General features: G+C 38.6%; 1 protein-coding gene across 4 annotated transcripts in view; it reads left to right on the top strand.

The window, feature by feature from the left end:
- LOC106065260 (serine/threonine-protein kinase NLK-like) overlaps nucleotides 1–22663 on the top strand; it is a 60487-nt gene that overhangs the window by 22696 nt on the left and 15128 nt on the right. For all 4 annotated transcript variants that reach the window (XM_056005086.1, XM_056005085.1, XM_056005087.1 and 1 more), the window contains 5 exon segments: nucleotides 735–864; nucleotides 1897–1952; nucleotides 16684–16790; nucleotides 17392–17477; nucleotides 17904–18113. In XM_056005086.1, coding sequence (XP_055861061.1) covers nucleotides 735–864; nucleotides 1897–1952; nucleotides 16684–16790; nucleotides 17392–17477; nucleotides 17904–18113 — 589 coding nt within the window.

Genomic DNA, 22663 nt, shown 5'->3' with positions numbered 1-22663 from the left:
TGCTTAAAAAGGCTATTTATAGTCTTTCACTCCTTCTTCGATTCTAAAATTAAGCAAAGTATGCATAGTTTATGCACATGCATCTATACCAATTTCGAAACTGAAAAATCTCTATATTTTTCTCACAAATGCTACTTCTTTTGAAACAGCAAAATACTTAGATACACTAGACGTATGTAAAAAAATGTAAAAAAACAAAAAAAAAAAGTACGACTAACCCTCATATGGATTTTTCATTTAAAAAAATATTTTCAAGTTTATTAAATACAGTTCTCTTTATTCACTTTGTGAATGAACTCAAAACGCGGTCTTCACAAAAGTTATTCATGATAACATTTAAGTTGTCGTCTGCTTCACCAAATTAGTTTAAAAAATCTATTTATGCATTTCCGGGTTGTGAACTAATGATCAGGATCTAGCCTGATGGCAGCTTGTCTGCAGATGATACGCTTGTGTTTATAAAATATAACACACTTGCAGCTGTTTGGTGAGCGTCTTTCATATTTCAATTTTATTTTTTAAAAGAACTTTTTCCCCAGCCTTTTAGATCTGTCTTTGTGCTTGGCTTCTGATTTCAAGTTGCATGATACTGTTTTGTGTGTGTGTGTGTGTAAAGTCATAGAGCAAATGTGCAGGCCTTGGAGTCTTTCATTTAAATCAAGTGCATTTTTAATTTTTTTTCTTGGTTGTGGTTATATCCCGTGTCTCACTGCTATGTATTTCTTTGTCTACAGGGCGGTGACCGACCCCAGAGATGGCAAACGTGTTGCCCTGAAGAAGATGTCCAATGTCTTCCAGAATGTCGTGTCGGCCATACGTGTGTACCGCGAGCTGCGCATGCTGTGTCACTTCCGGCACGAGAATGTGAGTCGGTCCCACCAATCGTGTGATGTAGCTCTTATTAGGCCATAGAGCAGGGGTTCTCAACCTGTGGGTCGCGACCCTTTGGGGGTCGATTGACCATTTTCCAGGGGTCGCCTAAGACCATTGAAAATATGGATTGTTATTGTCTACCCTACAATTCTGTATTTGTGAGTGGGGGGGGGGGGGTCGCCGCAGAGTGGGGGATTGTAAAAAGGGTCGCTGAGCTTAAAAGGTTGAGAACCGCAGCCATAGAGGGCGAGAGTGTGTTAATTTAGCATGTTTTCTTTGTCTTATACCTGATAGTTTAATGAAATAGTATTTAAGTGAAATATATATATATATAATATGTTTATGGCATATTAATGTTCATGTGTGTGTACTTTTCCACAATGGCATTTAATCCTTGTGTGAATTGTTGTTTGTTAAATGGTTTACGTGTCAATTGTGGGTAAGATTTTTTTCATTGGTAATTAAATAACTTAATCCAATCCAACTTTCTGATAATAACTTCACGTATAATGGTTGATTGAAAAACTGGAGTGTGGACGTACCACAGACATAAATAAATATAGACGGGCAAAAGGAAGTAACTTCATGTAACTTGAAAACATGTACATCTATTGTTGTCGGATTTCCGAATTCTGAAAAGTTGATGATCTTCAGTCTTAGAGATTAAAAAAAAAAAACACAAGTGAAAATATTGTAATACTTATATAGGTTATGGCTGAAATAGATATGAATACTTAACTTTTATACTGCTCATAAATGCTGTACACAAAATTGCAAGTCACAAATTTTCGTTTCATAAAACTCTTTTATCGGCCAGTCTATATTTATTTATGTCTATGGGATGTACATTTCGTTCCCTATCGTTGCAATGTTTTGTTCCGTGTAATGCACAATTATGAGATTAATTTCCTGAAATATATTACAAGTTTTTGTTTTTGGGATGGGGGATATAGTATTCAAAAATTTACTATATTATATTATTATTCAATATTTTGTATTAATAATGTTACTACCTATTTTCAGGTTCTCTCGGCTCAGGATATACTACAGCCAGGCCCTATGGATTTTCTACATGAGATGTATCCTTTAGAAGAGCAATTTGTTGTTTTACATTAATGTCTTTGTTGCCACACGAGGGAAGGGCTAGCGTAATGTATGCAACTGGGCCACGTAGGCAGGAGGCGGGGCGCTGTACTCGTTTCTAGCAGACGTCAAACTGGACTATGTTTACACTGCCAGGGAGAAAGCAGAGGGATGGTATTGAATATTGATCAGTAAAACACTGACGTGCCAAAAAGGCTATTCTTGTAATGCGGTTTTTTTTTTGTTAAACAGATGAATTGCCAGTTTGGGTAATCTTTGATATACATTTAGATGTGCCTACACAACACTTTAGAAATATGCTGTCTTCTGCCGTTACCCTTCGATTTTTTTACATTTTTGAATCACCTTTAAATGTATTATGGTATTCATCATATTCGATTGCTTGATAACTTTTCTCTGCACCAGAGCATACGATTACATCCGAAAAAAAGAACTAGGAAAAACGGTGTAGCGTGTTTTTGAGTACCCGTTTTTTTTTTTAATAATACATTCATTTGTGTGTGTATGATGGTTAGATTAAAGAAAAGAGGCCCGGCTTTTTTTTTTCTCCGCCCCTGTGACCTTGTTGAGTTGCTCACTTCAACCCTGGCACAGAACCACTCACCCTTACCAAATGTTAGAACTACTACTCTCCAGGGGAAATAGGGGAAGGCGGGGTTGCATGATGAAAAAAAAAAGGAGGGGAGGGGGAGAGTGTCAAATTTCTTCTCATTTCTTTGTTAGGCCGAAGTTGGAGACGATCCTTCTTCTTTTTTTTTTTTGCATTTTTTAGTCTTGGGGGTAGAGAAACAGTTTTAAGCCGTGCCCCTGAGAGTCACGTGGGACTGCGATACTGCTTTCATGCTCATTTTCTCAAGTGACATGGAACCTAACAGCTGGTTCTAATCCCTCCCCCCCCCCCCCAAACCCTTCCTTAAAACTTCTCATGGTTGTATGTTTTATTTTTTGTTTTTGGGGTGGGGGGATGAGGGTATATTCAAGTTTATTGCCTACTAGGTAAGGTTTGGCATGGCCTCGTGATAGGGCGTATGTATGTCTGATTCAGGTTGAAGCCTTGAACTATATACAAGCTTGTTTGACCTTAGCTTCATATTAGAAACTTGCCACTTCCGCCAGCCGATAATCCATTTCTAAACTTTTAACTTCGAAGACGGACACTAAGCCATTTCTCTCTTGAAGTGTTCTCCTAAAAACTGTTTCTCAGTGTGTATAATGTGAACTTAGAAGAGAGCTTGCACACTTAAACGATAGGCCTATCACACACATACACACACACACAATGCATATCACTAGATATGCATTTTTATAGGCATTGCTATGTTGCCATTGGTAACTGTTTCACCACTTATCGTAACCTGGACTAATGATGCTGTGTACAAGTGGTTACAGTACTTTCCTTCCTTTGTCTTTGTTTAAGGCAGCGGTTCTCAGTCTTTTTTGTTCCGCGACCCCCTAATATAATTTCCAACTAGGCGGCGACCCCCACCCCCCCAACCGTAATTTTTCGTGCTCATAATTAAATAAACAAAGGCACACACACACATACATGTACATACATATACATACATAGTTATTATTCAGACTTGCATTTATTTACTTTTCTATTGCGTATTCACTATATACGTGTTGCATACTTAAGTGACAATTGATAAATATGGTGAAGTATGGATAACAATCTTTGATACAGTAAACTACATTGGTACAGAAATAGTGTTACGACAGTATTTACAAACACGCCAATGATAGTACGAAGGTTGAGCTTGTTTCTTTTCCACAAGATCAGGAAGCTAGTAGTACAATGAATGTCCTCTTCTGCATCAAGTCTGCTTCCGAATTTGGACTTAATAATAGACCTGGAAAACTTTGTTTCACAAAGATTTGTTCTGGGAAATAGAAGGAGGCGAAACACAATCTCAAACAGAACGGGACAGGAACTAGTTTGAATACCAAGTACGGTTCAGATCTGCTTGCTACAGCACGGTAGAAGGGACAAAAAAAAAAAAAAAAAAAACTTTCAATGTTGAATAGACAAAAAAATGAAAAAAAATTTCGGGGGTTTTAGGCGACCCCTGGCAATTTGTCATTCCACCCCCAAAGGGGTCGCGACCCACAGGTTGAGAACCTCTGGTTTAAGGGAACCAATGGCTTTGTCTCATGTCCAAGAGAACGAATGGCTTGGTCTGATATCCTAGGGAAACACTGGTTTGGTCTGATGTTCTTTGAGGGAACCAACGGTTTGGTCTGATGTTCTTTGAGGGAACCACTGGTTTGGCCTGATGTTCTTTGAGGGAACCACTGGTTTGGTCTGATGTTCTTTGAGGGAACCACTGGTTTGGTCTGATGTTCTTTGAGGGAACCACTGGTTTGGTCTGATGTTCTTTGAAGGAACCAATGGTTTGGTCTGATGTTCTTTGAGGGAAACACTGGTTTGGTCTGATGTTCTTTGAAGGAACCAATGGTTTGGTCTGATGTTCTTTGAGGGAAACACTGGTTTGGTGTGATATCCTTGGAAACCACCTATTTGGTCTGGTGTTCTTTGAGGGAACCACTGGTTTGGCGTGATGTTTTTGAAGGGAACCACTGGTTTGGTCTCATGTCGTGTAGTTCTGGTCTTGGCCAAGTAGACCCAGGGGCGGGACATACTTTGTGGGAGAGGGGAAAGGATGCTCCTCCCATTTCAGCAATTTATGTTTCCCCCCCCCCCCCCCTGCACTTTTGTTTTCGACGGAGGATCTTTTTTTTTCCTGAATAAAGAAAAAAAAAACGAGGGGGGGGGTCTTAGCCATGACCCGTTGCGTCACAAGCGTCTGACCTACTGTAGCGTGACCTAAAAGCACCTTGTCTGGCCTACTGATAATATTCTGCATATGTTGGTAAGCGGGAGGGGGGGGGGGAGAGGGGGGAAACTGTGTCGACCATTCCTGGCTCATACTATTGATTTTTGTTTTTTGAAACCGTTGATAGATTACAAAGTAGTCCGTAAGAACAGGTCTCAATGGAAAAGTTGGCTACACAATACCTACAGCTTTAAGGGCAGGTATTGGGCGTTTTAATGACACGAATAATCATTAGGATGGTAGATGAAATATTTCTTGACGACAGTTTGTAGGAAAGTTTTTTTTTTTATGTTTTACTTATTCAGTTTTCCCATTCTGTTGAGCACTTGACATCTAAGTTTTGCATTAGAATTGACAAAGACATTGGGTTACTATTAGGGATTTTCATCTATGGAGGAAACACTTGTAAACAGCTAGCTTTTTGGGTACATCCGGTGTACAGAGTGTTTAAAAGCTTTTTTTTTTTTTTTTTGAAGTTAAATAATTGTATGTTAATGAAACATTTTTTAGTACTTGGAGGAATCAAATTGTCTATTACGCTCTTCCATCAATGGCTCTCAGATTGTCCAGGTCATTGGTCCTAGTCAGTCGTAAGTCTATTTATAACCCCGGGGCTCGGCAGTGAGCGCACAAAGAGTCAAACAAAGGCTACAAGAGTACTACACTCCCCCCCCACCCCCTCTCGTTCCTTCCTTATCTACTGTCGTCACGCGGCGCGGTCGGTGCTTCCTCCCCCCCCCCCCCCCTCTCTCGTTTCAAGCTAGTACGAGTCTTTGTGACGTACAGTCATATTGATGTGAGGAGTCTGGGATGAAACCCAGCGTAGTTTGGTGATAAACGTAGGCTCATTAAAGGAAAGCACTCCCCCATTGCGCCATGTTTATTCAATGTCTTTGTTCCCCGCCCCCCTCTCTTCCTTTCAAAGTTAAACAGGCCTCTCCCCACCTTTCTATCTTTTTATTTTACGGTTCACAAATCTCGTTTTCAACATACCATGTCGGGGAAACTTCATTCAACTGTTTTTTGTGTGTGTGTGTGGGGGTGTTTGTTTTGTTTTTTTTACTTTACTTGTTTTGGCATAGAGATGTGGTCTATGTGACAGAGCGCCATGTTTCGCGTGCGGCCCTCTGTTCGCTATCATCCAATCAATTGAGCTCTATCGACCACACATTCATTAGTGCGAGGGCTTTGATGTTCATCTTTAACGTGAATGCTGGTTGGCATGTGTTCCTCGCCCGAGGCCCACCGCTCCACCCCCTTTTTTTTTTAAATTTATGATATTTCACCCCAGCTCATTTTACAGGGTGTCCAGTTTTGCCGAAGTCTTAGGTAGAGAGAGGAGGTGAACCTGGTTAAGACTTAGATTGCACTCGTCTCCGGGTCCATTCTTTACACTTAACACTTCTACATAGGTCTCTCTCTCTCACTCTCTGTTTCTCTCTCTCTCTCGCGTTAAACCCGTAGGCAAATATCTTATTCATTTCTCTCTCTCTCTCTCTCCATCGTTTTCATTGTCTTTGTGTCTTTCTCTTTGTATCATCTCTTTGTGTGTGTGTGTATATATATATATATATATATATATGTTTGTTTGTCTGTCTGTCTCTGTCTTTCTCTTTTCTCTCTGCCTCTCTAAATGTCTCTAGGCCTTTATCTCTCTTTTTGCCTTTCTCTTTCTGCCTCTTTATATGTCTCTCTCTTTCCATATCTCTGTCTGTGTCTGTTTTTTTTTCCAAGTGAATATCAGATGTCCAGTAATCTGTTTGTACACAGGCGGACTACATCAATACACTGGGCAATAGCTGAACGAGAGAGTCGTTTCTAACAAAAGACAAATGTAATATATACCCCCCAAAAAGTTGTGTTTTATCAAAAGTGGTTTTCTCTAGTCAAATCAACAGCCACAAACTAAGAGATTGCACTATGTGGAGATAGCTGATAGACCATTAGACAGCTCAGCCCCCACCCGACCTTCTGTCTTCAGGCCAAACTTGCTAGCCATACTGAGACAAATGCAGATGTTCTCAGCGGTAGGAAATTCAGCTCTAAATTTGACCTAACATCTTACCGATTAAAAAAAAAACAACTTCTCGCCCCTTATTGTTCTTATCATAGCATCCTCCCTACCCTCGACCTCTTCTTGATAGCTGTAAACCCGTTCCAAGACCTGTGGGCCTCACAGAGGGGGTGGGGGGGGGAGATGTAGAAAAAGGAGAGAGGGGGGGCGACAGGTAACTAAAACATCTAAAGCACGTTAGGCGGAATGTAGGTCATGATCTAAATATAGCTTTGATGACTAGGTTTTTCACATGTCTTCGTGTACTTTGGTATTAGACAAATCGGGTTTTGATTCATACCCACACACACCTAGTACACATTTAACTTGCATCCAATAAAGTGTTCGATTACTGATTAGATTAATACATCCTTATGCGGATTTAGTGGAGTTAAGTTTTAGCGTAACTCGTGCATAGTTTGTGTGTTGGCACTTTTGTTCCTCCAGCAAAATCACTTCCACTTTTTTTAAAAAGCCATACACCATTTTGATCTGCACGATTTCCTTTGTTATGGGACTGCAATGCCCACATCTGTTTCAAATGCCAAAGTGTCACGATGGGGTCGTGTGGCCAGCACAACGGCCAGTTACTTTTACGTACAAGAATAATAATGTTGCTTAATTAGTTCGTCTTATAATTATAGCCAAATGTCTGGGTTTTTTTTTTTTTTATAATACTTTTTTTTTCTACTAATATACATTAATTCTTTTACTATTATCTGATTCTCTGTATCATGGGCATGTTCTATATAGACAGCTGTATAAGTGCATGAGTCATCTCTAGCTTTCTGTGATGAAAGATTTTCCAGATCGTATTAAAGAAAAAAGTATCTTTAGCAGAGCAGTGCTTTAGCGATAAGATAATGGGTGGAATATTTTGGTTATTCGCCTGGAGGTTATGTTCTACTGTTGCTATTTTAGCGTACCTTCTGTCCTCGAATGTACACACACACGTATACCTGTAGTGTACATGTACGCCTGCTCGTTCCTTCCCCCCCCCCTTTTTTCCTCCCCATCTCGCCAGCTTTCTTTGTATAGCCCTTGCACGTGCTGAGCGTAGAAATGCCAGGCATAGGTCGCGGTACCGACGGGGTCTTGGAGTGAATGGATGTTTTATCTTTGTCTAAGAGTTTAGTAACATTTCACGCACCGCTCTGGGAAGGTTGGTACAAGTAGATGTTACTTTGGGGGGAGAGTCAGTGTTGGTACTTCCTGTACGTCTATGGTCTTGTACAGCGCATTGGTAGCTCTCTGACCAATCAGACAGTGTTTTAATTTCACCAACCCCAGACAAATAGGTTTACACATGCACTGATCTATATTTATTATGAAAGTATAAGCTTGTTATGTATGTATATTTCACCCATAGGTCTACACATGCACTGATCTATAATGATATGACAATGTATGCTTTGTTTTGTATGTATATTTCACCCATAGATCGGGGCAATACTATATGCTGCTTCCTTCTCTTTATTCTAGTTGTTTCCCTTGCTACCAATACTTGTAGTTTTAGATCTAAGGTCGGTGTACCCTTTAATGCATAAAAACGCGTGTTGTAAACGCTGTGCGTGTACACGTGCCGTTATATTGGTTTAAAATCTCTGACATTAAAAGGTCTCGTCTCAAACATAAAAGCCTCCCTCGACATTTTGTAAACCAGGTGCTTGTTGCATAGGTGTGTGTGTGTATGTGCGCTGCCTGGGTACTGCTTGACACTGCTATTTAAAACGCTGATGTCACGTCTGCCAGCTCTACCGTCATTCACGTGTACACACCATGTCACGTGACGTAGGACACTTAACTTTTACCCCCCCCCCTTTTTTACCCTCTTGTTCTTCCTATTATTATTGTCTCTTGTTTTTGGTTGACTTGTTTGGGGAAAAGTTTTGGAAAAAGGTTGTCGTCTGTTTACCTGGAGTTGTCTCCCTTTGCTCTTGTTTTCTTTCTTTGTGTCTTGCTGGTAGTTGGTCCCAGTGTATGTCAGACACTTAATGCCTGCGCAGTGTTGGATACAGCAGCAACCATTCTTGTCCAGTCCTGTTATTGTTGCTTACACCATTCACCACTCGGTCTCTTGGTTTTCTCTTTGTTTTCTTTCTGCTAAATGTGTGTGTGGAAAAGGGGGGGGGGTGGTGCCAAGTTCATTCCCAGGCAAGTCTGTACGCTTCAACTGTTTGGCTTTCTGTCGCGGTCTTAACGTACTTTATGGGCAGGGGTCGTAAGTGTCGTACTCTTGGGCCAAGGTCACCTTAATTTGGTTGTGCTCGGACATGATCTGCACGCCTCTCCTCTCCTTTTGTTTTCCTCTAGTTCATCTCTCCATTTGGGGCTGTTATTTCCCCTGGTGTTGCTGTGATCGTCGCCTCTAGTGCATGGTGGGCAGACAAGAGCAGTTGTATATAAGAGACGGGACACGAACCTAGTTTCATGACTTTTATTTGGCTATATATATATATATATATATATATATATATATAGTCTATATTCTTAGTCATTATAGTATATTCTATTGGTATTGTCTTCCGACTCTCTAACCCACAGGATGTTGTTTAAAATTGAATTACTAATGCCTCTGGTTTCAGAATGTATCTGTTTTGAAACAGTACATCGCTGTCATGGGGTTCCCAATATTTGGGGCATAAGGAATTCTCTACAATGTTTCTTTCACTACTTGTCAGAGAATGTAAATTCATATTTTATAAACGTTCTACGCCTTCTCTGCTGTTTAATGGGTTGTCACTTGAGTAATTATATACACATATAACTCCCATCTGTGTTCAAGGAAAGGCCTCCTATTTAACAAGAAAATAAACTGCAGTAGTTAGGACTTGAGTTTGGACAAGTCTTCTGACGTCATTCGACTACCAAGGTCATTGACCTAAAAGTTGATGCCCATTGTTGGCGCGTGTTGACAGATGATTTGACCTCCTTTGTTCGGTAGTTTGTTGAGCAGTGTCAAACCTCATCGCGAGCCACCGTAAGCACGTGTGTACTAGGTCACCGTGTCTTGATATAATGCTGATGAGAGTATTTTAGATTACCTGCACATAACACATCTAGTGTTTTTTTTTCTTCTTCTTTCTAATGTGTATAATAAACTATTTATACCGTAAAACTTACATGTTATGGGTATATATAAAATCAAATGTTATCTGGTTAAGAGTATATAGTCAAATCCTGATATATTATCATGGTCGATAAGATAATTATGGCGCAGCCTTTTGTAGCGAAATTCTCGTGATAAAATGTATATGTAAATGTGAAAGTAAGCCTGTGTGTGAAATTCCTACAACTAACAAGTAAGAATGGAAGTACATGTAAGTTCAACACCGCCAATACCTGAGTGATTGCATCATCAATGTTTGTGTGATGGCTGATGAACGTTGATTGCGGGATGAACAAGTGAGAGAAGAATAGGAGGGCATGTTTCGATGACGTCATTTCTTGCACGTTTCGAGGGCGAGCTGGCTTTTTTTTTTTTTTTTTTAAATAGCCAGAGTGCTTAAAATTTAAAGAGATGAGGATTTAGAGGTGCCCCGAATGGTTTACACCGGAGATGGCACGGAATGCAAAGTGAATTGTGCAGATGGTTTCAGTGCTTTCAAGGTGTTGCTTTGGTGCAAGCTGGCGATGTTTATGGCCGTGCAATGAAGCTTTGCTCCCCTTGTGTTGCACAGCCTGTAGGCAGGTAAGCGGCTTAAAGCAGTGGGTTATGAAAGGTGAAGAAGCACTGCACAACGTATTGGCCAGTGTTGGCTTGGACCATGTGGCTGTTCATGGAGGGATCAAGTCTAGACCTATGGCGTATACATCCAGTAGTTGGGGGCTAAAAACTCCATACAAAGAGCTACGCTGCTGGAAATGTCTAAATCTGCCGCTGAATGTAGAAATGGTGCTACCAAACTCCGCAGAAAGAGACACGCAGAAAGAGACACGCGGCTTTCAAAGTCTAGATCTGGCTGAGTCGAAACTTTATTAACAATAATCAACAACAGATCTGGAACAGGCAGCTTACTGCGTATGTGTATGAATGAGTAATCTAGTTATCCTTGATGCTGGACATTCAATTCTCCCCCCCCCCCCCCACCCCCGAATTTATTTCTCATTATTGATCTGACCGATGAGGAGGTCTAATTAAGGGGGGGGGGGGGCTGGTCAGAGGGAGAACGGGTTGGTGCATTGTCTAGTTGGTTCCTACATTCTAATGAATGTTCCCTTTGTTTTGAAACAAACAAACAAATGTTTACTGTTGTTTTGTGTTAATACGCCAGCACTTTTATCATTGACGTCCTTGTCAAGAAACCTTGCGCACACAAATATAATGAGAACAAATATACTTAGACCAGACCGGCATCTCTGTCTTTGTGTACAAGAATAGGGAGATAATTCAATTATGACCTAGGTGAATAGATAGACGGAACAACAGTTAGCTCCCTTTTCAATTCCATACAAAATCATTTCGTTTTGCTTGTGCAGAAGATTGTATTTAGGAAAGTTTCTAAAGCTTTAGATGACTTGAGCAGTAGGCCTTGACATTGGTATCACACTGGGATGTAAATGTCATGTCTCTACCATTGTTTTGTATTGATCGTCAGTATTGTTTGATTTGTCGTATGCAGACTTCTGTTTGACATTGTAGGCTCCTTTACTGAGGAGACAAGCCTGTATTAAAGAAAACCCCACGGTGGTCTAACATCTTTATACATATTTGATTTCATAATTATGCAAACAAAAAGAAAATGGGGAAAAAAAAGAGGGCTGGGGAGTGAAAGAGTGACGAAGCCGATGACATAACTGTCTCCTGATAGAGAGTATTTGGTGTTGCATTTTAAATGTATCCGAGTCTTGTTTGAGAGTATTTTGTTTTAAGTTATAGAGAGTATTTTGTGTTGCATTTTGAATGTATCCGAGTCTTGTTTGAGACCTGATAGAGAGTATTTGGTGTTGCATTTTGAATGTATCCGAGTCTTGTTTGAGAGTATTTTGTGTTAAGTGGTAGAGAGTATTTTGTGTTGCATTTTGAATGTATCCGAGTCTTGTTTGAGAGTATTTTATGTTCATTTGTTTGCCGTCTTTGTTAATATACTTCATAACTAACACCCTCCCCCCCCCCCGACTATTATTATTTTACCATTCCCTCTCTCCCTCTTCTGAAATTCCATTTAACTAGTTCACACTTATTCGACTCATTGTATATTCATTGTCCTACAAATGTGCGTAGTTGCATAGGTTTTCCCCGCGACTTATCAATTGACTAGTCTAGATGTAATCCCTTGGTTCTTTGATCAAACTGTATTATTGTATAATATGCGAGTCCCTGTTGACGCCCACTCAGTCAAGTTTTAAAAATATACGTCAGTATGAAACTTTGGAGTCTATCTATCTACACTCCTCTCTCTCCACCACAAAAATGTCCCTCTGGTAGAAAGTCGTTGGTCCGCTTGATCGAGTTCACCCACTTGTGTAGACATTGTCTTTCTCTTCACGTCTGCTGTCTCGATGTGTGCGCGCGCGTGTCTAAAGGAGCGGTCACGCTTGGGTAAACTAAGTACAAGGGATAACTGGGTGTAAGTGGGGGGAAAGTGGAAACTCAAATTACGCAGCATAAGTTAAAACGCCATTATTTCCCTTGAAGATGAATAGTCTATGACTAGTAGGGTCTATAGACTCTATGGATTAAACAAAAGGTGGGCATAACATACATACTCTTTATTGATATGAAGTATAAAAAAAAAATGTTTAAAAAAAATTGTTTGTGAAAAGTTTTGAAAAAAAAAAAAAAAGGGAGACGGGTTTATGAATATTTCCAAAAAAAGAATTAGTTCAAGAAATACCAAAATCTATCTATCAAAATATTTCTTTCACGTGTGAGTTCGTTCAGTGCAAAATTAGAAATATTTTTTTTTTTGGAGGGGGGTGTGGGGTACAGCACATTTTTGGACTAGTTATGTCTATAAGGGTGTAGACTAGTGCAGTACATCAGAGTGATCAGCTTTTACACCAGTCCGCCTGCGTGCGCAAGTGTATGTAATTGTGTCTACTTAACGCAGCTATGTGTAGGCTACACCGAATGACCTTTTCCATGTCAATATGCAGCCTTAATTAGTCAAGATTCCAATTAGTAGATCTTAGCTAAGGGGTCGTGAAGTACAGCCTTTTAATATGTATTATATTTCTTTGTATGTGTGTTATTGTGTAACACCAAAATCTATCAGCCCAAAATGAAGGCGCCGACACCTAATTACATTATGGCATTACACGGAAGCTGGCACAACTTCATGTGTGTATTCAACTGTGCATTTCATATCCTGTGGAGCAGACATTGGGATACTTGGTCTCTCGATTAGTCCATGCTTCAACACTCAGAGAACCATTGTTTAAATATAGGTCAGTGCCTGTCACCCACTGTACTTACCATTCAATGTAGGTCACACTGTTGCCATCTAAAAATGGTGTTGCCCTCTAGGCTGTTTAAGCTTGACCTGGTAACCTAGGCGATATTTCCATACTCTGATCCTACAAAGTGAACTCGTCCATTTGGTTGCCTACTACTAGGTGGCTGTGAACAAGCTCTGTAACATTTCAGAAATATCACTCCACGGAAACTGTTTAGTTTAGACGACTAAATCTGGCTGGGAGGACCAAAACTCAATAGATAACTCTCGTATCAATGCCTTTGACTATTAGTGCGACTTGTTCTTTATTTTATTCTAATCTTGCATCATCCACCCACTCCTTCTGATTGGTAGCCTGACCTCACGTGACCTGAAGCAAGACATGACACTAGCAAAGTGACCCGTATTTCTTGGGGCTGGCCAAGGCGATGATGCTTGCAGGAACACAGTGGGTTCTATGATACATTCACATGATCTGCACATGAATTGATACACATAACATGTCGGAATCATAATTTGCTGCAAGATCTATAAATTATATTTGAATTAACTTGTGACACAGAGAGAAGCTGTGAATTTTCGATTAAAAGTTGCTAGATCTTAAATATGACAAGAAATGTTTTACAGCGATAATTGATTGCAAGGTTTGATACGGACACAGTGGCGTAATGACACATTTGAAGTCATTGATTTAGAATCAATACTCAGCCACCTTCTGTGTGATCATGTTTGCTTTTTTTTTTTTTTTAGGGGGAGGGGGTATCAGTATTGTAAAATCCTTTAAGGCAGTTAGCATTGTTTCTAAAGTCGGTTGGATTAAATTTAGAAGCGAATTGTGTGCTGACAGTAATTGTAAAATGCCCCCCCCCCCCCAAAAAAAAAAAAAAAAAAAAAAAACAACTAATGTTTAAAATATGCGAAGACTGTACCACCATTCATTTGACCAATAAATGTCAGATGTCTTAGTAAACGTGCTGGTTTTCATTGGGACCACGCTATTATACATTAACGTTTAGTATCATAGTTCTAAAAAAATTGGCTCTGTTCCTTGATATCCTTCTGAAAGAACTATTTGAACGGAGGTCAAGTGCATTGCTCCATCTGTTCACTCGCACTGGTGGCCCAGATCATAACTCTGCATAGAAAGTCTTGTTCTACTTAGAACTTGCCCTGGTTATCTCTCCACTAGTCTGCCACTTGCTTTCCTTCCATTAGCTCGACACTCGCCCAAGTACATCGACTGTGTGTGACTTAGGCAAGTAGGCCGTGATCTAATGGACAAAAGTTGTTGTATGATCTTCTAAGAGCCACGGCGCTCTGACTGTGTAATGGTGGCACTTGGCCATTTCCATCTCTCAAAAGGGAAATGTCTTCAAAATGTCGATGTGACACAAGATCTCAAATTCTAACGTCTGCACTCGTAGCACCAAAGAAACATCTCAACAATGCAGCGTGTCCCTCTTTACATTGTCCCACTAACAACCACTTTAAATGGAAGTTTAATTTTGAGATTTTCATACATGGCGGGAAAACAAACAAAACTATAATTTTCTACCTTTTTGGTGTATGCGGTGTATAAGTGTTGATAAGCTAGGTTTTTTTTTAATGAAAAATTTGGTGCACTTTTTAGCACTGGGGAATCACATTTTTTAAGCTCTCCTGTTTGTGGAGGCAACATTAGACTTTCACTTTATGACTAAAGGCAATAAAGAACATTTGTTAGGAAGATACAATTATAGGTCAATTCTTTTCTTCGTTTAGTTGGCAACAATAGCGTTCAATTTAACGTCTTTTTGGTGTTGACGGTCGTTGACTTGTAGCACCAAGCTGCTGGTAGACAACTAAACCGCTGTAGGCGTATTATATCTTCACTTGTAAAAGTTGAAATAATTTGAATAACTTCTTTGTGAAAAATACTAAATATAACTTTTATTATAATATAGACAAAATCAAGTTGATACGAGATAAAATAAATGTACTAGACTATAGTAATAATTTAAAAAAAAAAATCTAACTCACTACAATATCACATCCTTTCAGTCTCACGTTCTGGAGTTGTCTCTACTAAGACCAAGTGACGACAATGCCACACATTGTACATCATTCAGAACCAATCGCTAACTTCTTCCCACCGTCACCATAGAAACACACAAACACACTCCAAAACACCTTGACATTTCTCAGTTTACCGTCACATTCATGAAAAGTCTCCAATAACATTGCATTGATACTTCTTATCTTTTGTTTACCTGCTGGTAGACTTTGTCCTAACGCTGTATTCTACATATATGTTATCTATTCATCTATGACTGTACCTATTTTACATCAAATAATGGAATTCAAGTTTGGCCAACATTATTGCCTACACGTATTTTATTCTTTTCATATAGATGTGTACCCTAAGGTCATTGAAATTTCTTTGTCTGTTCGTGTATCAATAACCTCCGTGGATGTGCTCTGTGCTGGTATCGTGTCCCGTTCGTCGGACCAGCAGCCACCATCCATCAATTATAAACCTCTTGCCTCGTTTTGCTAGAAACTAACACTCCGTTGATTATGATGCCAAGATAAAACATTGAACACATCTCTTGTAAAGAGGTCAACTTTTGACTGACACTCTTTCCTGAAAACATAGCCCGATGGCAAACGAGGTCGAAGAAAGAAAAAAACGGGTCAATGCCTGACCTAATTTCTGTCAGTGATCAATAACTGTACCGAGCTATTACATTTCGAACTATCTATTTGTTTCGTCTTTAGGTCTTTGTTTGTTTGCCAAGGCTGATCAAGTATGTAGATGTACTTGATTAGATATCTAGTATGTAGATCGTGCGTGTAGATTAGTTATCTAGACCCACTCATATATACATACTTATAGTTGATTGGTTGAGTTGGTAGCCTGGCTCTACTAGTATGGTGTACAATGGTTGCTTTGCTATCTAGATGTACTCAATATTCTAATGTGTGTATATCGCGGACAATCTCTTGTATGCAACCAGGTGTCGGAGCCTACACCCCCCCTCCCCATCTTCAGTGTAATTGACTATAGCTGTATCATCACATTAGATATGAAGTACCTATGATTGGTCATGAAGTGGGTGGCATAGGAGAAAAAGTGTGGGTTTTTTTTCGTGTGTGTGTGTAAGGGGGGGGGGGTGCGATCCCGATCGCGTATGTTTATTTTCTTTGAAAGATATTATTTATGTAAGTCTTTGTTAAACATACAGTTAATATTTGTCGTAGGGGAATTTTTCATTGTACAGAAACCTTTTTACATTTAGTGGTGATGAGCTGTTTTAGAACAGCATTCTATAATATAAGAAGCCAATGAAAAGAAATTACGTAATGTATAGATTAATTTTATTGTGAGACTGTTGAGCTAATCTTATGCCAAGTCAATTTCTCCTTAACTGATGAACAGTTTTGTTGTCACAGAATTGATGCAGTCTGACCTCCATAAAATCATTGTGTCCCCACAACCTCTCACATCTGACCATGTCAAAGTCTTTCTCTACCAAATACTCAGAGGTAAGTGTCACTATCAGACAGTCAAGTAGCTAACAAACAAAAGAAGCAACATTTAGAAGTGACTTGTTGACTGCCAATGATATGTAGATATTAAATATACTTTTTCACCAAAACATAGTTTTTGTCATCAAATAGGCGGGGCTAGCCTGAGATAGATCTGTGGAAGAAAAAAAAAGCGTATATGATGTATACAATATTGACTTATCAATAGAAGGTATGCGTGGCTCAGAAGTATATATTGCTTGAATTAATTAGCTACCTTGAGATCAAATCCCAATGTAGACCAGGGATTTTGTTTAATTTGACTCGAGGTTTGATGTCAGTCTAAAGACAGCAAAAAAAATAAAAAACTCCCAAAACATCCCCCCCCCCCCCTCCTGTCCACAAAAGTGATTGTACCAGTGCACACTGGGCGTGCTGTGGGAAGATGTGCTGAACTAAGACAATAGTAATAATAAGTGTTTATTTTAGTTACTTGCATTAAAGATTTGTTCCATGGCTAACATTAGAATTGATAAATACCTCAAAATAAAAGAACAACACTGGCAGGTGATCTTCCATCTGTTCTCATTTCATCACTGTCTCCATCCCTGTTTTCCAGGCTTAAAATATCTCCATTCTGCAAGAGTATTACACCGTGACATCAAGCCTGGCAATCTATTGGTCAATAGTAACTGTTGTTTGAAGGTGAGTCACTCAATTCAGCTGTGACCAGAAGAATCTTACTTCCAATTGGTGGAAATGTCCAAAATTGTTGTTTTTTTTTAACTGTAAGACAACGTTAACTTTTGTCTAACTACCAAGGCAAAAGATAAATCTTAGACAAAGTTATTAAATATGATCCTAACCCCAGAGGGGCATAAATATTTTTTTTAGAAATCTAATCAAGATGATAAAAATGAATTTAGGTTCCTTATAGTTGTACCAGTATTTGCTAAATTATCCTTAAAAACATTAACTGTTAACCATCGAGTCCCTAGTGCAGTCCTTTGACCCAGACACACTTGACATAAGCCATTTATTTAGGACATATTTAATGTGATTACTACATTATAGTTTCGGTGTCTGTATTGAATGTCTAGAACATGACAATATCCTTCACATTGTCCACAGATCTGTGACTTTGGCCTGGCACGTATAATGGAGCCTGATGAGAGCATAGCCATGACTCAGGAAGTGGTCACTCAGTACTACAGAGCCCCAGAAATCCTCATGGGTGCTGTCCACTACTCCTCTGCAGTGGACATTTGGTCGGTGGGTTGCATCTTTGCAGAGTTACTCAGTCGCAGGATTTTGTTCCAAGCTTCAGCCCCTGTACAGCAGGTGAGTCACATTGTTTTTTAGGTGGTCATTGATAGCTAGACTTAGATGTCTTTGACCACTGGTTTTCAATGTTATTGAACATTATACTTTTTGTCATTGACCTCTTGTTTTTGATACAATACAATTGACCACTAGGTATGTTGTCTTTGACTACTACTTATGTCTTTGTCCACTAGTTTATATGTTTATGACCACTAGTTTTGATGTCTTTGTCCACTTTTTGTTTCAAACCATTGTTTTCATGCATGTCATTGACTAAAAGTGTTGTCATTCATTATATTTTCAAAGACATCAAACATTAGTCCTAAGGTTGATTAGATTTTAATTTATGTCTTAGAAATGTTTATTTCTGATCATTTTTGATGACACAACCTTTTTAGATCTTTACCTATCATGGGACAGTTTTAATCCTAATGTACTTTACATTTACCTATCATGGGACAGTTTTAATCCTAATTTACTTTACAGTTATGTATCATGGGACAGTTTTAATCCTAATTTACTTTACAGTTACCTATCATGGGACAGTTTTAATCCTAATGTACTTTACATTTACCTATCATGGGACAGTTTTAATCCTAATTTACTTTACAGTTATTTATCATGGGACAGTTTTAATCCTAATTTACTTTACAGTTACCTATCATGGGACAGTTTTAATCCTAATGTACTTTACAGTTCAAGTATTGTGTGAAAAGTTGAACTAGTCCTATACCAGTAGAGAGTTTGTTAAATGAAACAAAAAAAAAAAAAAGAAGGGGAGCAATCTGTGCTATCTTCATGCATAATTAGAAATAAATTAATAAATTTCAAAGTAATGTCTGATTATTGGATAAATGCACACACCGCACACACATTTGGACTTGTAACAGATGGACTAGAAGCAATAGATAGCAGGAAACCTCAAACTGAGGAAGATAATTACTGGAGCACACACACACACATTTTCTTCAATTTTCTTTTAATACACGAGCCATTTATTTAGAACTCAGCAATGGGTTTATGATCTTTGCAAACACTGAACTGATGATAATCTTGTAGATAAACTTTAAACAACATGGAAAACGTATCAGCATCAACTTCTGTTTTTCTTGTGTAGCAAGTGTCCTCCCAAGTTACAGTGTTGAGACTCACTCGACCTCTTCCCCCCCCCCCCCCCCATTCCACCTCCCCGTCATAAATATGTATGTCTTTGCCGGCTGGTGCTGGAGTTCACGACGGGCCAACTAGGTCATGGTCGGGGGAAAAAGGGATGTTTGTGTGTGTGTGTGTGTTGATGGGGTCACAGTATCAACTTATTTAGTAGAACTAGAACAAATGTGTATACAATATACACAAATATATATATATATATATATATATATATATATATATATATATATAAATATATATATATATATATATATATATATATATATATATATATATATATATATATATATATATATATATATATATATATATATATATATATATATATATATATATATATATATATATATATATATATATATATATATATATATATATATATATAAATATATATATACGGCACATTTGATACATCAATAATTGTTGGCTCTCTGTTATATTTATGGAAATAACGCAATTCGACCAATTTTGATGGAATTTTACATGGCTATTATTTAAATCGTTGCAGAGGCCCTAGACTATGTTAGAACCCCATTCAGCCTCACCCTCCCCCCAGATGAAAGGGGGCTAAATTAAAAAAACAACAACTTCATTTCCATTCAGTTTTATCTTTTATTGTTGTTTATTGACCGCCTCTTTCGTAAAACAGCTGTGGTTTATCTCATAGGTCTCCTCCTTCTCGTGGAGATACTTTTCCCGTGCACATTGGCTACATCCTAAAGTAAAAAGGCGAAATAATAATTATGGTTGGAGAGTACGCTAGCGACATCATCGGGAAGTCCTAAGTAATTATTTTTGCGAGAATCGCTTATAGAACCGTCCAGGCCGCCGCGGCTATTATGTAGCCTAGTTTATTCAAAGATGCATCAAATTTACTGTCATCCTGAGAGGCTATTACAAGTTCCGCTTGAGTGACACGGCGCGAATACGTTCATTGCACACATTGGAACATCCGCCGCTGCAAATTAGCGTAACAGATTTGACCCATTCTTTAGTTGTGGCCTGCCTATCGCGATTAAAAAGTCGGTGCTCGCGCGTGCAAGTCATGGCCGCTCGACTCAGGCAGACGTTTCTTTGTTTAAAAAAGTGACTGCGTAGTGCAGCCCTTCCGGGGAAAAAAACTTTTTTGTTTACTGAAATAAAAAAAAAATCTATATTGATAACCCGAACAGTCCTATTTGATCATCCATCCATAACCTTTGTCATAAAGTGTGTCAATAAATGTACGTGATAACCCGCCTGGTTTTTATCTAGCAGAAGTGGGTAACTCAAAAAGTGGGAAGGTGTTGAATTACCTAACATTATCTCGTACAAACATTGATCCTCGCTCCTCTGTAGTTGTTTCTGTTTGTTAAGACTTAACACATCATCGGCTAAAACCTTGTCATATATTTAGCCTATTATAAATAAAGTGACTATATTAACAAAAAAAATAAACATAAATATAAAGCCGAAACACCTTTATTTGCATGAAAATATCTTCTGCATGTCTACTTATAAACCGACTAGATCTAGATCTAATTGGTTTTGAGAAATCTCCTTGTTGATAAACATGGTTGAGATCGACTAATGAGGATCGTTCCGTAAAAGAGGATTCGATTACAAACCGTTTACAAAGTGCGTGCACTGTGTGACCCCCAACTACTGAACAGATTGAAGTACCAGCTCTGTAACTTCTTTGTCCACCAAATGACAGCAAGCAGACGAAAATGCATGTGAAAAGAAAATGTGCATGTAAGCGTGGTTACACAATTTTTTGTTAGATTGGTAAACTTGCGTATTACTATAAACACTTTGAAGGAAGGGCAGTAACGCTATCCTGCTGTCATCTCTTCTTGCTAGAGCTGTCCACACTTTCTCTCTTTAGAATCGATATATATATATACTTATCCAGTTTAAAACTTGTTTTGCATATAGGCCATATTTATATGGGATTATATTCGGGTCGGCGGAGTGGTACATTTGTTTTGTGTGGAGCTACCAGGCTTCAAGTAGTGCTGGATTTGTAAATATTGTCGAACTCAAAAGTGTCACACTATTTCTGATTACATTTCCGCTGGCATCCCTGTTATGGAAAACTGGCAGTAGGATGGGCCATCGTGCTTTTCACCCCATATTCAGCATTCACTAATACGAGACCAAGTGTCAGACCCTTCTCAAGGGAAAAGAAAAAAAAAAGGAAGGCTTGGCGCTGTCATTAATGAAGCCGCTACGCCAGGCTGAACACAACTGGAATAATCGTTAATCTTGAGAGCATTACTTGGTTACTTTCCCTCCTAGCTGTCGTCTGCTCTAAGGCTGTGAAAGAAGTAATTGTCTTAGCTGAATTTCTCTAGATGTCATTGCAGCACAGATTGTTCAGTGAAGATGATTTATAGGCGCCATGCAAATTGTTTCTTCTTCTCCTTATTGTAGGCTGAGCCTCTCTTGATTTTATTGTAAAATCAACAATTGATCACTTGGAACTAAAGCGTCATTGTCCCCTTGATGGGAGCGCAAACGTTAGTTGATTTTTTTTTTTACTGACTGAAATTAAATTGTACTCTAATCAAAAGTTTATTTATTTTAAACAATTCTAGATCTAGATATATAGAAGTAGATTAACAAATTATAGCCTAAAATCAAGGGCTAGATTACTCCTCCCCCCCCCCCCCCCAAAAAAAAATTAAACTCTAATCAAGCCTTTAACTGTAACTATTGCGTATTGTGGCATATCATTATGTCTAGAATTGAGTTTTGTTCATTTAGATCTAGATCTAATTGTTTATAAACTTAGCTAGAAATAGGTCTAAATCAGTATATGTGTGATGTAGCTGGCCAAAATGTCAGAATCATGGACACCATCTTCTGGTAACACTAAATCTAAAGACAGCATGTTTTATACTTACAACAAAGTTAAAAAATAGTTCTAATCAGAAGACGTGGTCTTAGACAATACAGTGCTGTTCTGACTAAATGATAGGGGGTCCTTAGAGAATGCTGTTAAGTTTTTTTTTTAATGAACCAATTCTTTTTTTTTTTTTGAATAGTGTTAGATCTCCTTCCCACTGGTTTAACTTTCCTAATATCCATCAAAATACACTCCATTCCCACTCTGCATGGATCAATTACTTTGTACTTTAGTTGACTGAACTTCTATGACATAAGATCTCTAAGTTCATTCATTGTTTCTTCTCTAAGTGTTACTTGTATGTGTTTGACTATTTTCTTTGTGTCTCTTCACTGGATGTCTTCCCATTATCATTCTCTCTATCTCTCACTTTCAGCCTCATTTGTTTTTATTATCTTTTCCCCTTGAGTCATCCTCCACTGTATACCCTTCCACCAATTACTCTCTCTCTCTCTCTCTCTCTGTCTTTCCTCCTATAACATAAAGAGTGGTCCTGCCACACCCACTA

This window comes from Biomphalaria glabrata, chromosome 12 (assembly GCF_947242115.1).
Source record: "Biomphalaria glabrata chromosome 12, xgBioGlab47.1, whole genome shotgun sequence".
Classification (NCBI taxonomy): Eukaryota; Metazoa; Mollusca; class Gastropoda; family Planorbidae; genus Biomphalaria; species Biomphalaria glabrata.
Note: the sequence above shows the minus strand (reverse complement) of the source record. Positions and strands in the feature narration are given on the sequence as shown.